The 16,736-nt window shown below is 32.1% G+C and overlaps 1 protein-coding gene across 1 annotated transcript in view; it reads right to left on the bottom strand.

Moving 5' to 3' along the window:
* Nucleotides 1–9,847: 9,847 nt before the first annotated feature.
* The window catches only part of LOC145297605 (transmembrane 9 superfamily member 3-like), a 140,445-nt gene continuing 133,556 nt past the window's right edge, over nt 9,848–16,736 (bottom strand). Inside the window, exon 15 of the mRNA XM_080143664.1 lies at nt 9,848–10,552. Within this exon, the coding sequence (XP_079999790.1) occupies nt 10,485–10,552 (68 nt within the window). The 3' untranslated portion in view covers nt 9,848–10,484. The remainder of the gene's footprint in view (nt 10,553–16,736) is intronic.

The raw sequence follows: 16,736 nt of genomic DNA, 5'->3' as shown, positions 1-16,736 counted from the left end.
GACGGTAGTGCTCAATATTTTCCTTATTAGAATAGTTTAAATACAGTTATTCTTTTTGTGTGTAACACTAAAGTAGAATTAGGACATCAGGAGCAGCTGATTAGTAATATAAAAAAAGTGAGAATTGTAAACGACTTTAGATAAACTCAAAATTAGCTTTTAGTTAAATTGTTTAAAAAAAAAAACTTAAGGAAAAAAAAAAAAATTTCTGCATTTTTTTTTTTTTTAAGTAGGTTCACTATTATATTGCAAAACATTTCTACTTTAGTATATTTCTTTGGATGAGCAAACATTTGATCAAAATGCTTCAAACGATCATAATGAACTCTATACAGAGTATTGCGGCAAAATCTAACACTTGACAAAAAGGTAAACAAAATATGGGGACACACACAGAATAAAGCCCTGAATGGATGTTGTCGCTGGATGCCCCCTGCATCTTCTAGCAGAATACCAGTCATGCATACAATGCCAAGGCAACCCAGGCATGGGTGCTCAGCAAAGTTCCTCATCACTGATTGCAAGACTAGTGGCCATAACCCTCTTGACTATTTCTTCTGGTGCATGATGAAAGCCAAAACTAACACGCATGCCCATAATGTACTGCCATCATGGAGATGTTTGCCGCTATAGACAAGGACATGGTTGCCAAAGTATGTGACTGGAGATGATTGTCTGTAAGGGGCGATGACATTGAAAAATATACAATTACTTATTGCTAAATTAACTTTAAGATGTCTGCATATACGACTGTTTTTATGGCCAATTTCATTTTTTTTTAATCCAATAATATAACACTGTACATACAAAATGCAGGACAGCCTAAGGAAGGATATAGATGTACACAAAGAAAACCAATCAATCAGAGGAAGATATTTGTCACCTTTACTGAAAGCCATGTAAATCAGCTGCTGGCTTGAAGAGCCACCTATATAGTCATGGGGAAAAGAGTCTGACAGCAGTGATGTTGATGGGTAAAACAGTAATCATCTGTGAAGATAGCACAATTGATACACACGCGCATCTATATATCGTAATCTCTTGCATGGTAGTTGCAATTATGTACAACTACCCAACATTTTTGCTCAATAGATCATGCTCTTCCAACACTGTAGGGTTACACAAGTTTCTCCATCTACCTGTCATAGAGGTGGTGCTTTGAGAACCGCAACAGAACACAATCAACTCCTCTGCCAAAGAGGAAAACTTTCTCTATGTCATTTTAGACTTCTTCCCATGATTCAACTTCCTGCACACCTGTATCTTAAGTTTTGCCCTTGACTTTCAATGAATTTTCCATTAACTTCATTCTCATGTTTCAGTTGATGTAACCTTCGACCTTCAGATTTATCTTTTCAATCTATGATATATGTACAGAATTTCAAAAGGAACCCTTTATTTAATCCACCGGGCTAGCATGTTCTTGTTCCATCCGCCATGACCAAGTTAAGATTTTAAGTAATTCGCAATTGTATTCTTAGTATCACCCATACTGAGGATTGAACCTTCAGAAAGTTATTTAGAACTGAATTTTACTTAGTATTTTGTTATGCCACAGCCAAAATGTGAAAATAATACTAGAGATGAAAACAGTAGTCCGAATAATCCAAATTATCAATCCTCATCTTAAAAATTCAAAAAAAAAAGTATGGTGGAGTATTTTTTTTAAATCCCACAATTTGTCCATAGTCCACTTTGTGGACAGAATTTTTTATTCTTTAATAACACCGTATAGTTGCACTCATCCATCCACCATAGAGTAGAGAAAGACTAGCAACCTATCTTAATTTCCATGGTAGGTAGTTGCCCTCCCCCTCCAACTTGTCTTTCTACTAACACTGTAAAAAGAATTTTCTTCCTGTGTATCAAAAGATCTTCACAAGTGGAACATGTTATTTTAGCACAGCTTCCCTAGAGACAACATGGTCATTTTTAAATTCACGTTCTCTGAAGGAATCAAACTTTTACCATTTCATCCATTGTTCTCGATCCGTTCCTTATACTGTTTTATCATCCAACTGGCAATCTCACTAGCCCTCATCCTTGAATAGCTTTTGGCCTTTGTGAATCATTAGTTAAAAGAAATGCGATAACTGAACTTATGAGTTTATAAAATTACTTTTATTTTAGTTTACTTCTTATATGTAAATTAGATCAGAGGTTCTAATTCACATTATTTCAAATATTCGTCTTTGGGGAGGGGGGGGGATATTTCACAATAAAATATCTTTGAAAAAAAAAAAAAAATCATTAGAGTTTAAAATAGATTTAGAAAAAAAAGGAAGATTAATATTAAATTCATCTTTTATTTTATGCATATTTTCGTTTAATTTTATATTTATCAATAGGTATCAAAGACAACTTGAAAAAAAAAAAAAAAAATGGAAACTAATTTAAATAGAAATTGTTTTAATTTACTTTTAATCTTGCTTTTTTTTTTAATTCAAGTAAGATTACAATTTGTTTGCAGAGTTTAATAAATTATATTGTTTCACTATTGCTGAAATTTAATTAAAAATTGCTTAAAAAATATATTAGAAACAAACTATTTCAATAATTTGTTTTGTGAAAATAAATGGCGTTAAACTTTCGCTAATTATGTACTCAGTGTCATTTCAAAAGAAGTATTAATTTAAAATGCAAAACAATTGTTTACTATGCACAAGTTAATATTATGCCTAAATGAATTTATTGCTTATTATTACTATAGAATATTAATTTTTGTTTGAATGTATATTTTAACCGTTTCTGAATAATTATTTTCATTTTATTTTGATTACTTAAATTGGAATTAATAAAATCTAATTCAACAAGCAAAACATTTTATTTCCATCAATTTAAATAATTAAGAGTATTCATGTAGCAACATTTTGATTTATACTTCACTAAAATCTACTTCTAGGTAAAAATCAAATAAGTAAATTCATTGATTCAATGAAAAAGAATATTATATGTATTTTTTTGATAAAGATTTCCCCGTTTCTGGGCGATTTGTTAAAAAAATTATATAAAACTACATTCCCTGTACCAAACACCAGTTTCAAAACAAAAAAATTAGTCCAATGGTTCTGAAGTTTATCACATAATATCTATCTATCTAATAAAATGAAGTTGATTTTTCTCTCTACAGTTTCAATAGGAAAATAACTGAACACTTCATAAACCAATCTTTTACACTCACTACTTACATTTCGTAAAACATGTTTCACAAAAATGCTAGTATTCTGTCCCATATACAAATATGACACTTATTTTGAATAAAATACTTCTATCAATTACCTATTCCACAAAGGTTGCAAAACGTTTCACTCTTACTACTCATACACAACTCATTAACACTATTTTCATTCCTTAACAGGTATAATTATTTATAAGTCAACAGTTATTTATTATCAGAAAAAATATGCTTCCTCTGGTTATATGTTATCCTCCCAGACTTTCGAAAAATTCATGATGAATGAACATATGCTACACTGACCCCACCCCAATGATATAAATAATGATTGAGAGGATGATGTGACAATGGAATCCCCCCCCAAAAAAACAACAACAAAAAAAAAAAAAACAAGATACCAATGAGAAGATCCACCCCCCCATAAAAGGGAGAAAAGTAATGCTTGTGACTATGGTCTCATAAAAACAAAACAGATATTAAGTTATCCCACCCCAAAAAGGAGGATAATCTTATAACAAGAGAACCAGTCCTACACCTGCAACCCTCACTGAAAGATGATACTTAATAATAATAGATTAAATCAGAGATTTTTTCATTCGTTAAAAAAAAAAAAAAAAAAAAAAAAAAAAAAAATTTATATATATACATACATATACACACTCCTAAACACATTTTTAATGTTTTCTGGGCCTTTAAAGTGTAGTATCTGTTTTTAGAATGTCAGTGACATTAGACGTTTTACTATTAACAAAATTGTTACATATCTTAATTATAAAACTGGACGTCCAGACTTTCCTTGCTTGCTTCAATCTTGTCTGTGCATGTACATACATATATGTCTGCAAGGGTGCCTGTGTGCGGATATATATATATATATATATATATATATATATATATATATATACACACACACATACACACACACATGGTGACCCAAGAAGAAAAAAAAAGAAAAGCTAAATGGAGGCCATCTAGAACATATGCTGTAGAACGGAGAAAAAAAGGCCAAAGATCCTAGTGTTTTGATATGATGTTTTTAATATAATAAACTAGTTATGACCAAAGTTTCATTTCATTCGGACAAAACACTAAGAAATGGGGCCTAATTAGAGTTAAGGCCCGTTTTTTTTTGGGGGGGGGGGGTACCCTGTGTGTGTGTGTGTGTATATATATACCTTAATAATTATAAAACTAACGTCTGAGTATCTTTGCTTGTTCGAATCTTGTAAATTTTAGTTTCAGTTTCAATTCTAAATGATGGCACTGGAGTCTCTCCCTCTCCCAATTTAAAATCACAACTTTATATATAATATGAAATAATCAATTGACTATAATAATAAATACGAAATCTGCATGAATTAAAATATATTTAAGCTTATCTTACAACCGGGCTATGCTGAGTGTCCCTGCTAGTAATTTAAGAAAATTACATTGAAAGGAGAAACTATCTTTGGTGAAGTTTTTTTTTCCAACTCTTTGTGGTGTCATAAGATTAGCAGTGATCAACAACAAGACAAGTCCAACAAAACAACAAAAGTTAGACAAATTTACATCATCTTCGGTTTAACATGCTGGCAGGTGTTGGACAGCTTTAAGAAACTGACTTCTAAAATAACCTATCTCTGGCCAGTTATTTATCCTTAGGTTCATTTTTACCACTTCCTATCATTTTTTTAGCGTCATCCTGCTACCTCAACTGTTCTATATCTACTAACCCAAGAACTCTCATTCTTTTAATGCGACCATACTATTAAAGTCTCCATATCTGCACACATCTCGCTTTACTATCCAGATTTAATCTTCCTCAGGTCATCAGAACTAAACTTCTCTTTAAAACTCACATTACATATCCATCACATTATTTCTCTCCATACATCATCACACTGCGTACACGTGCCTTGTAGATGACTTCCTTGATCAACAGTGGTAACACTTTGCTGGTTAGTAATGGCATGAAGGAGGAAATTCACCAAAGCATGGAAGATAAAGAAGAAACTGAATAAAAAATAAAAAAAAAACGATTTTATAACAGTTTCCTTAGAATATTATTAGCTTTACTTTCAGTTGTTAAAGTTTGAATCTTGAAGCAATAAAATTGAAACATTTATTAAACAAACATTTTTATTTATACCATTTTTTATGACATTATGTTAGTAGTGACAAAATAACGGCTTAGAATTCATGTTTAAATATTTGTAAGATATATTCAAGAATGGTTATTCGATGGTTAATGTTTTCTTTTTATTCTTCTTAAAAATAATTACATGAAAATGAATAATTCAGCATGTAGATTGTTATAAAAAAACTAACTTTTTTTTTTTTTCTCAGATTTTATTTATTTTTTTTTTTTTTAAGAAAAGGTATCTTAAGGATATCAGTTCATCAGTAGAAACTTATCTAGAAGAATAAAAAAAATATTTAGAGGCTAAGGTAAATAATTCCTTCTGGAGTAAGGTTGGGTTATCTGCCCTTAGTGTGACGTCAGCATTATAAAATGTTGACATAAAATATGGATTGTTTTTTTCTACATGCATCTTTTGTGTTCAGAATTCTTTGCTTAATATCACGGAAGTAAACAGAACCTACAGTCACAACAATAGAAATAACTGATAAACAAAAAGGCTATATTTATTTATTTGATGGATTCGAGTGCAAAATATTTATAGTTTTTGTTTAAGTTTAATAATGATATATCGCCACGTTAAAATTTATTTTCAGAATTTTGAATTTGATTCATTGAAAAAGATTTACAATTCTTAAGTCAAATTATTTTTCATTTATTTTATATTTGATATATAAACAAATAAACTATCCCTCATGACTTCTTATTCCCTCTTCCCTCAACAATTCTTTAGAAACCAAACCATGTTTATCAAAGATTTAAAAAAAAAAAAAAAAATTTTTTAAATAAATGTTTACTTCAGGTACAAAAACTAAAAAGAATGAGAGGCATTTGGTGTTTTAGTTGGTGCTTCTACATTATTTCTTGGCCTTCGGGACAAGATCAAAGTGTAGTATCTGTTTTTCAGATGCTGCACTTCTATTTCTTGTTCTCTTTCGGTGGAGGAGAAATCCTTCACAACTGAGACAATTTTTATTTTTGTACCTTTTCTCCACGTTAAAAAACGACCCTGGTGTCTAACTCTGTCCCGTGGGGAGGCATAGTAAATAGGTACATTGCACAAACGTGTCGAAATATTGAATTTCAAGTAAAACAAAAAGGTACCTATGTAATTGACATGGTGCAAATAGTAAGGTATCCAAAAATTATGAAAAATGATAAGTTAGAAAAATAACTAATAAAGAAAAAAAAAAGAAAAAAAAAGAGATGTTGAGAAGGGAGATAATCAAGTTCTGTTGATGAATATAATTCGAAATATCAAACAAATTTTATTTCCCATATAAACTCCATGGAAAACTGTTTTGCATTAATTATTTTTCTGCCTTATTGATTTCCGTAATTTTTGGATAGGTTACTATTTGTGCCATGACAATTACATAGATTTGTTTTACTTGGAATTCAATATTTCGATTTTCATTCGTTTAATATAGAAGCACTTCATAGTTTATGGTTAATTTTTTTATGAACAAATAAGAGGGGGTGGATTACGAGAGATGTATGAAAAGTCTTAAAAATCAGAAAAACTAAAAGGCTTAAGGGATTTTCGATAATTCAGTTTTCAACATAGTCCCGTTATTACACAATGCTTAAAACGTTTCCCACACCCCTCGTATAACAATGTACATAATGATTTAATTTTTCTTCGTTATTGTAGTGAAGTTCGAAAATTAAATTTCAAATGAAAGCAATGGTATCTACTTCATTGCCAGGTTGCAGTACATCCAAAAATTACGATAAACGATAAGATAGAAAATTAATTATTAACGAAAATAGTTTTCAAAAAAATTTCAAGCGTGTATATAAATTATCTAATAGCATGAAGTCAGGGAAAGTAACTCCGCTGTCTTCTTACAATTAATGGTGGATCTCATGCAATCATCTATTTGTACCAAGTACATATTTTATGTAATAATGCAGTAATATTTAACTAATTGTGACATAACAATTAGGTTAAGATAACATTGAGTATTGTTTCAATTGATAAAAACAGTAAGTAGTTATTGTTTTTTTTAATGTAGACTAATTTTTTCGGCTGTCGGATTTTGCTACAATAACAAAGAAGAACCGATGATTCTTATTAAAAGTACAAAATTGTTAATATTCAAGAAACATTTAAATAAAATAAAATAAAACTAAAAATGTATAAAACATACCAGAATGAAATTCTCTACCAAACCTGCATATTTTTAATGTGTGGAAATAATTTTTAAGGACTTTCAAACAGAATGAAAACTATGAAACCTTTTCACACATTAATACTCTCATGAGTTTTAAATAATTTTTTTTTTTTTGATTTTGTTTACAAATTTTCAAGATGTAACTATTCTGTACTTTTCTCGGATTTTTTTTTGTACGTACAAATGTTAGGTGCATACTGGACATAATATGGAGAGAAGAAAAGATTATTATATACAAATGCTTAAACTAGCCATTATAAGATCCAGTGACAGACAAGCAGAAAACAGGATCTCAGAAAAAAAAAAAAAAAAAAAAAATCAGTCAGTCATCATTTACTTTACCTTCATTCCCCCCCCCCTTAATTTTTAGTAAACATACAGTCGACTTTTTGGGCAGAGATCTCAGTGCAGTATCTGTTGTCCTCAGTGAGAACAGATCCTTCTAGACTAAGGCAATTTTAATTTTCATCCTAAACTAGAATACTGCTTAGTTTTTTTGGGTGGGTAGGGGACTGAACCCCCCACCCCACCCCTATTTAAAAGCCATACAAAAATGGTTGAATCAATCAACATATAAGCTTTATAATAGTCAGGCATGGGGAGGTACAGTTAGTTTTGTAATACAAGTAAATTATATCTGGCTGTGAAAATTCAGCCCAGAATAAAAATTTTAATCTGAACAACAAAAGATGCTAACTTGCATAATTTTTTATGTATATTTAGTAATGGCAATGCTTTTTTTAAGATTATTTCAGATATTTATTAGTGATAAACTGTATAGTAACAGTTTATTAACTGAATCAATAAAACCCATCAAACTGAAAAATATATCAAAGATTATTTCAAATAATGTCTTAATTATGTTACCTGTTGATAAATTAATGTCATTTTTCCCCCCATAAAAAAATACAAAGTGAAACTGTCCCATCCAACAAGTTTCATTTATTTATTATTTATTTAAAAAATTTGGGCTTCTTGTAAACTTTCTAATAACAATTTATGAAACAACAGTATACCAAATATATTATTTGTATGATAATAAATGATAAATCACAAAATTATCACCTGAAAACAAATTATCAAAGAATGATAAAATGTTGGGTGCTTGTGCAATATACATGTATTTCAGGTAAAAATAAGTTATTACATATTTATATTTCATGTCAAATTGAGTACAAAATCCAAAAATTATTAAAAATAATCTGGTAAAAATTGTGCTAAAAATAAAAATAATTGTAGTGGCTGGCAGTCATACATTTTCAATTTTTTTCAATAGTGAATTTTAAGGGAGACAAGTCAGTTTGTCATAAATAGTGAGATTGCCAGAACTCTCCAAATTTAATACCTACAATAAAACTTCATAATTCAATAAATTCTTTTTTTACTTGTTACTTTTCTACTGGATCATTTTTTGTAATTTTTGTAATCATACAAATTTCGACATGACAAGTAAGTACATAGAGTTTTCACCTGAAATGCATATGAAAATCTGGTATACTGCACAAGCACCAAAATGTTTGCATGAATGATTTTCCTACTACCTTCCATATTGGGAGGAAAAAATGTCTCGCTTTCAAATCTTAGTACTTGATAAATAAATAGAAAAAAAAAAATACCAAGAAAAAAAAAAAAAAATCAATTGTAAAAAATTAAAATATATATATAAAAAAAAAGATAATTCAAGAATATTTTGTAATAAACAGAAATGTGTTTTAATTACATTTAATTTGTCAAATAACAAAATCCTAAAAATAACAAAATTTAAATTAAAAAAAAATTTCAATGCAACCTTAAATCTTATTTTTTTGGCCCCAAAACATTTTTGGAAACTGTGTGTGTGTGTGTGTGTATATATATATATATATATATATATTATAACCCCTTACCTTAGAGTAGCCTTCAGGCCTTAATAAGCAGTGATCCCCAATTAAAAAAAGAATTATGAAAAGCAACTAATAAGTAAAAGACTAAATATTTATCACCAGTTTCAAAATGAAAAAAAAAAAAAATTAATGGAATTGTTAGTCTTATATACAAAAGAAAAAAAAAAGTTTTTTAAGAAACAGAAAATGCAAATTGATAATTTGTTAAATATTTAGAATATTTGAAAGGCTTGAAAATAGAAATTCAATGGAAAAGGAGGCGGAAGGTTGTTAGTGTGATTGCATGGCATGAAACTTCTCGATTAAGAAAGCCCAAACAAAAGGCTTGACAGAAATCACTATACACTATTAAAAAAAAATAACTATGATATGATGGAGGAGGTGCAAAATCCCTTAAGAGATAAATAATACTTTAGGAGTTTGAAAAAAAATAAAATTTTTTAATTATCCAAATTGAGAAGATAAAAAAAAAAAAAAAAAGTAGACCCAATATTATTATTTTGTTTTTATTATATTTTTTTTTTTTTTCCTTTTTTTTTACTTTTTGTCAGTGAGGAATATTTCCAACCACAACCAACTTTTTTTTGTTCCCAGGAAAAAAAAAAATTTCCTATTTTTTGTTTCATTTTCTCATATTTATTATTTTTTCATCCTTCCATTCTTTCAAAAACATATACAAGTTCATAAAAAAAAATGTATGCATGTTACATGTTACTGCAGGTTTAAGATTAAACAAGAGTCCGATATAACCATTTTGTGACGGTCAGTATAAGAGAGGCGAGTTTAGCTTTGGAGCCTGCAGCATCAGCAGCAGCACTACATCGTATCAAAGTATCCTTTTTGTTGTTTTTTTTTTTTTGCCCCCACAATAAATTGTCTTTTCCATCCTTATAGCATTTTTGTATCCATTTTTTTTTTCAATCCAATTGTTCAAAGTACCAACAAAGAAAATGTGGCAGGCAGACTCCCAGCAACAGCTCTCCGCATTGCAGAAATGTGGAATACAGCTTTTGCCAGGTTGACACTGGACCTGATTTCATCATCGCAAGTGCACTTATTTTTTCTTCTATTATATAATCTTAACAGTGCTTGCTCTTGTTTGACTTATTATTTTAATTAATTTCCTTTTAGTCAATTTTCACTGTGGAGTAGATCTTCCTTACAAAATAGCTGGTGCCAACATATCCAAATGTCCCTGTAAAAGAATTAAGAATAAATAAAAATATATAAATATGCTGGGTGCCGATCAACTAATAAGCAAACCTAGTATAGAATTTAACACCATATGAGAATTATATTTATATATGTATATAGTAGATGTACATCTGTGTGTAAATATTTAACTGATAAACTCTTAAACTATTGGTCACATAACACTGAAATTAACAGGAAATAGTAATCATACACCAAGGGTAGTGTATAAGTAAAATCTTTGTTTGGATGAATGAATAATGTGTACAGAAATATGTTGGCAAGTTGAAATGCAAAATGTTTATTTCTATTTGCCAACATATTTCTATTACTTTTACGCAATTTCATTTATAGCTTGAAGTGGTTTAATTAAAAATTGTTCATATTTATCTATACATTGTTAAGATAAACAGTAGGAAATGCGACTGGAGCACTAAATGTTTTGGTTTCGATTTCAGTTGATGGCACCCAGGTCATTTTTTTTTTTATAGTGATAAGTAGTAAGAATATACATCAAAAAACAAAAATAGGTTTAAGGTTCCTAAAATTCATGCTAGAATTGTTTGCAAGGACTCGTGGCATAGTGGATAAAATACTTAGTAAATTTCAGTTGTAAATTATACTCTTGAAAGTTCAATCTTCAGTATGGGTGACACTTTAAAATACTGCAAATTACTTGCGACCTCTACATGCTACCTTTGTGCAGATTCCCAAAAGAAGGTTGAAGGTTACATCAACCGAAATGTTGTGAAAATAACAATAATCAAAAGAATCCAAATACAATATATATATACAATACAGTAAGGCAATTTTATGTTCGTGCATACATTATCACCCGCTGCCCCTTTTGTAAAAAATGGGATCCCCCAATTGCTAGATTATGCGATGCAAAAAAATAACTTAAAAAAATTTTATCTGATGTCAAACATGGGACTAACTAAAATACACTTTCTTCGACTTTGGGTTAGGATGAGGATATAGTTTAGTTTGGTTGCTTTCTTTTATGATATATCAACCCTTTTAGAGTTATTTAATGCCGAATCCAGTAATTTTGAAAGGATTTTATACTTCAAGTTCTTTATATCTTCAAATATTTATTCATGGAGTTTGGTTTAGTTGTTTTTCATTTTGCAGAAACTGACTGTTTTGCAACAGAAAAGAAAAAGATAACATGAATGTTTGATACAAGAAGCCAATATCTTCAGTGTAATCTGATACAGTAGATAAGATGAGAGTATAGTATCTGTTCTGTGCATAGATAGTACAATGACAGCATTTGTGCTGAACGTCAGAATAAAAATGTCACAAATTCCTACAAGAATGACTTCTATAACTAAATATATTCTGAAACTACATTAACCAGAGTACATGAACAAAAGTTCTACAATAATACTGTGTTTGCACCAGATGTCTATAGAATGGAAATATTTGTATGACCAGCAACAATATACAACAGATGAAGGATACAATTAGAATTTCCTGGTACAATGCTAATAATATGCTAACAAACATTTAACAAATAAGATCATCTGATGTCACTCAAGTAATTAATTGTGGCTTTACCAATTTTCAATAAATACATTTCAAAATGTGACATTCGTTTTATCGATTTGAAAAATAATTATTTTTATAGTTATAAGACTAAATATTTATGGTTTTCAAAAGAATTAAATTGCTAGTTTTAACTAGGACTCATTCCAAAAAATAATTCCTTCTATTTTTTTTATTCTGCCTGAATGGTTTAGAGGAGATTGTAAATTACATTGTTATGACTGAATTTATGCATTAATGATCTGGAAGTTTCAGCTCTCTGTTGCAGATATTGACATGTGAGACAATAAGAAACCGACCCCTATCATGAACATGTGTCAGAAGTAGGGATGCGTCATTGAATTCTTTTGTATACAGGAAAAAATTGAATGGATCAACATTCAACAGTGTCTGTTGAATGTTTACAAAGCCAATCCGGTTGATGTCAGCACAATTAGGAGATGAGTTCATCGATTTCAGAGTAGCAACAGATGTGAGCAACAAAATGCACTCTAGATACACATGTACAGTTATCATCCCATAAAACACTGTGCCTCAGCCTACTCATCTACACTGATCGGCAGATAACTGTGAATGAAATGCATGTAGAGTTGAATGTGGATGTCTGCACTGGAAATGATGTCATCCCGAGGATACAGCAAAGTGTGTGCTAGGTGGCTTCCATGAATGCTTACACAGGATCAAAAAGACCATCGACGAGACATTTATTAGGACTTGTTGAATCAGCTGAAGATGACAGATTCTTGAACTGTGTCATCACTGGTGAGGAGACGTGTTGTCACCACTATGAGCTCTAGTCCAAATGGTAGTCGATGGGATGGCACAATTCATGCTTTCCAGCAAAGAAGTTTAAGATGCAAACATCTGCAGGCAAAGTGATATGCACTATCTTCTAGGATAGAAAGGCGTCATTCTTCTAGATTTCTTGGAACCAGGGTTGACTGTTAATGCTGAAACGTTGACAAAGCTGAAAGCCCAGATTACCCATGTAAGGTCAGAAAAGGGAAACATTTCGCTTGCAACATCACACCAACTCACACATAAGTTTAAAGACCAGGGAATGTGCAACAAAGTTCGGCTGAATGGTGTTGTCTCACCTACTATATAGGCCCGACTTGGCACCGTCGGAATTCCACTTGTTCAGCCCTCTGAAAGATGCACGTCGGCAGCATTTCCCCGACAACAATGCTATAATTGCCGTCGTGAAAAAATGGATACCTTAGCAAGCACTAATCTTTACGACCGAGGCATCAAGGCTTTTTTTCATCACTGGCAAAAGTGCATCAAGAATGATGGTGACTATGTAGAAAAATAAATTCTGGAGCACAAAAGACTGCTCGTTTTAATGGTACCACTCTCGTCTTCATGACTCTTCAACTTTTGGAGTTAAAAAATAGGAGGCATTACTTTTGAATTGACCCACGTAAATGAATAAAGTAGAGGCATATTCGTTTTATTTAAAGAATATTTAGTTGACAATGACAATTATTTTTTATGGAAGAATTTCTTAATAGTATTGATCGAGACAGACATAATTTCAAGAGAAATATTATCTGCAGGGCTTCTTGCAAATAAAGACCACACGGATTATAATTTGGGAATTGCTGAACTGTAAGAACTGGAGAATGAATTTGCATAATATCAGAAAACATCTGACCACTAAACAATGGAAATGTGATGGTGCTTATTTACATTGGTGATCATTTAACCCAACACATTCCAAGTGAAAACATTACGTGTCATGGCAAAATTAGTATAAATTACAAGCCGTGCGTGTGGGGTCCACCTCTGGTGTTGCATGTGAGATGACGCCACAAAAATAGTGAAGAAATGATGAATTTGAGAAATGTGAAGGTTGAGTTAGTCCTAAAAAACAACTATTACTTCTGCCATAGTTAAAAATTGAGAACTTGATTTGAACTTATCAGATTTTTTTGCTCTTTTTGGCCCAATCATTTTTTTAATTTTTTTTACATAGGCATCACCACTTATCAAGGCCCAGAGACCACTAAAGGATAAGGGTTAAGAGTGTACAGTAGTCAATTGGACAATATAGTAATCGTTAGTAATGGAAATTCGGTAAATTTGTTAACTTATATGGAACGGCGCATCAAGAACTTGTTTACGTTGGACTTGAACACAACCATATTATAGACAGCTGGAAAGCAGGAAAACGGAAGACAATTCCACAGGCGTGCAGTTCTAAGAAAGAAGCTTTGATCATGGAATCTACATTTAGGTTTAGGCACAGATAAAGAGTGGGGGAAATTATTGATAGTGTTTTCTGCTAGACAGGTATTTCTTGTGAAAGTTTGGCGAGGGGTGGGGGCATAGATTGGAGCTCAGTCAAGCACTCGCCATGAAAATAACAATAAAGCAGAGACAAACTCGCAACATCTCCTCTGTGAGATAGAGGTTGCAGGGAAGAGAAAAGGACATCTCCTACGAGGCTACGAAGTCTGTTTTGAACTATCAAGGCAGGACAATTCCTTTCTAGCAGCTCCTGCCCAGATGTGGCAACAGTACTCCATCCTTAGATGTACCTGGCTCTTATATAGAGAATTGCATCAGCAGTGAGATATCTACTGGATCGATAGAAGGATCCCACCATTTTTCCAGCGGCCTTGGCAACAGATTTGATGTACGTATTCCATTTAAGATCAGGAGTAAAGGTTAAGCCCAGAATCTTGTCAAAACATGAGGCCTCCCCAAGACGAAAGCCATTCATTTCAATTGATGCCAGATGAGGATCAGAGCGTTGATGTAAAGATAAAAGCTTGGTTTTAGATGCATTAAAAGTAACCAGCCACTCCTTTCCCCATTGTACCACATGCTCAAGATCAGAGGAGAGAGAATCTGAGAGAACATGGTCGTTTACGGTCTTAGATGTGCTACCATAGATGGTAGTGTCATCAGCATAAATGTCTATGAATGATGTAAGGATGTGATTTGGAAGATCATTAATGTAGATCAGGAAGAGAGTTGGACCCCTGAGGAACTCCAGCATTAATACTGTGAGCTGATTTTTACTCATCAACTACTACTCTTATGAACCTATCAAAGAGAAATGATTTAATAATTGAGAAGACATTTCCAGCTATCCCATAGCTGGAGACCTTGTGAAGTAAACCTTTATGCCATACCCTATCAAAGGCTTTCAATATGTCAAGAGCAATTGCACTAGAAAGGTTGCCGCTTGTAGAGAGATTCGCTAATCCCATGGGATATAACTAAGCACATTTGCTGTAGATCTAGCAGAACGGAAACCATATTGTGTCACTAAGAAGGTTATTTTTGCTGAGACGGTTGATTACTTCTCTATTTGACACAGATTCCAGCAACTTACTCATAATGCACAGGAGACTTTTTGGCCTGCACTGAGAGGGAGAGGAGTGATCACCTGAATCAGGGCATACTGATGAGATTTTCCAGGGTGATGGGGAGCAATTCTCCTTAAGACAACGTTTAAACAGTTTTTTAAGTATGGACGCAAGTTCTGGTTGAAGTTTGGAGTACTATAATTAGAATACCGTCAAGGCCAGTTACTGGAATCAAGGTTTTTGATTAGCTTTGCAACATCACGTACAGATATTTGTATATCACATAGCATGTTTTCTGATACAGGAGGAAATATTGAGGGTTGGCGGCCTTGGTTGCAAAAGGTAGAATCATGGTGCCTGAGTATCCCAAGAAATTACGGTGCTTTCGGGGTACTCCTCCAACGACTTCTCACAATTGCAATTCAATCGTCCCAAGCAACACGCTTCGCCCTGTCTGACTAGTCAACATTGGGAACACTTGTTTCTTCAATTCTGTGATGCAAAACTTTTCTTGTGACCCCTTTTGAGCTCCTGGGAACACCGAATCCCAGTGAAAAATAGACAAACAGTGCAGTTTCACGCTTTAAGATATGTATATTTGAATTCAGCTCCATGGAAAACCACTATATAGACATACATATCAAGTTTTTGAGTAATATGAAAAAAGAGCTCCAAAAAGGCATGTTTGTTTTAGCCCTAAAAGTCCCAGAGGGATGCAAACCAGAATTTTGTCAGGCTCACCCATACTGAATTTATATTAAGAACAATGGCCTCCACATTTTAGTCAAGTTTCAAGAAAATCTAATGGATGGATCAAACGTTATGGGGCAAAAAATTTTGGCCATTTTGGGGCATTTTTTACTTCTTTTGAGCCCCTGGGGATGCCGAATCCCAGTGTAAATGGATAACTATGCAGTTTCATGCCTCAACTCGTGTATATTTGAGTTGACCACCGTGTAAAACTCCAGTCAGACATATCAAGAAATATTGTTAAGAAATATGAAAAAAAAAGCCACAAAAAGGGGCATTTTTAGTAAGTCTCTTAGGACACGAAGCAGAATTTTGCCAGGGTCACCCATACTGGATTTATATTAAGAACAATGGGCTCCACATTTTGGCCAAGTTTCAGAAAAATCTAATGGATGGATCAAAAGTTATGGGGAAAAACGTGTCATTTTTGGCTAGTACGAGCATTTTTAATCTCTTGAGCCTTTGGGGATGCAATGGGAATTTTCACAAAAAATTTTTATTGCACACATCTATTTAATGAAATACAATTTGTGGCGAAATTTCAGGAAAAACTAATGGACAGTTATC

The sequence above is a fragment of the Euprymna scolopes genome, chromosome 18 (genome assembly GCF_053919585.1).
Source record: "Euprymna scolopes isolate OS-2025 chromosome 18, ASM5391958v1, whole genome shotgun sequence".
NCBI lineage: Eukaryota > Metazoa > Mollusca > Cephalopoda > Sepiida > Sepiolidae > Euprymna > Euprymna scolopes.
The sequence above is the reverse complement of the archived record's forward strand: the minus strand, read 5'-3'. Positions and strand labels throughout refer to the sequence as shown.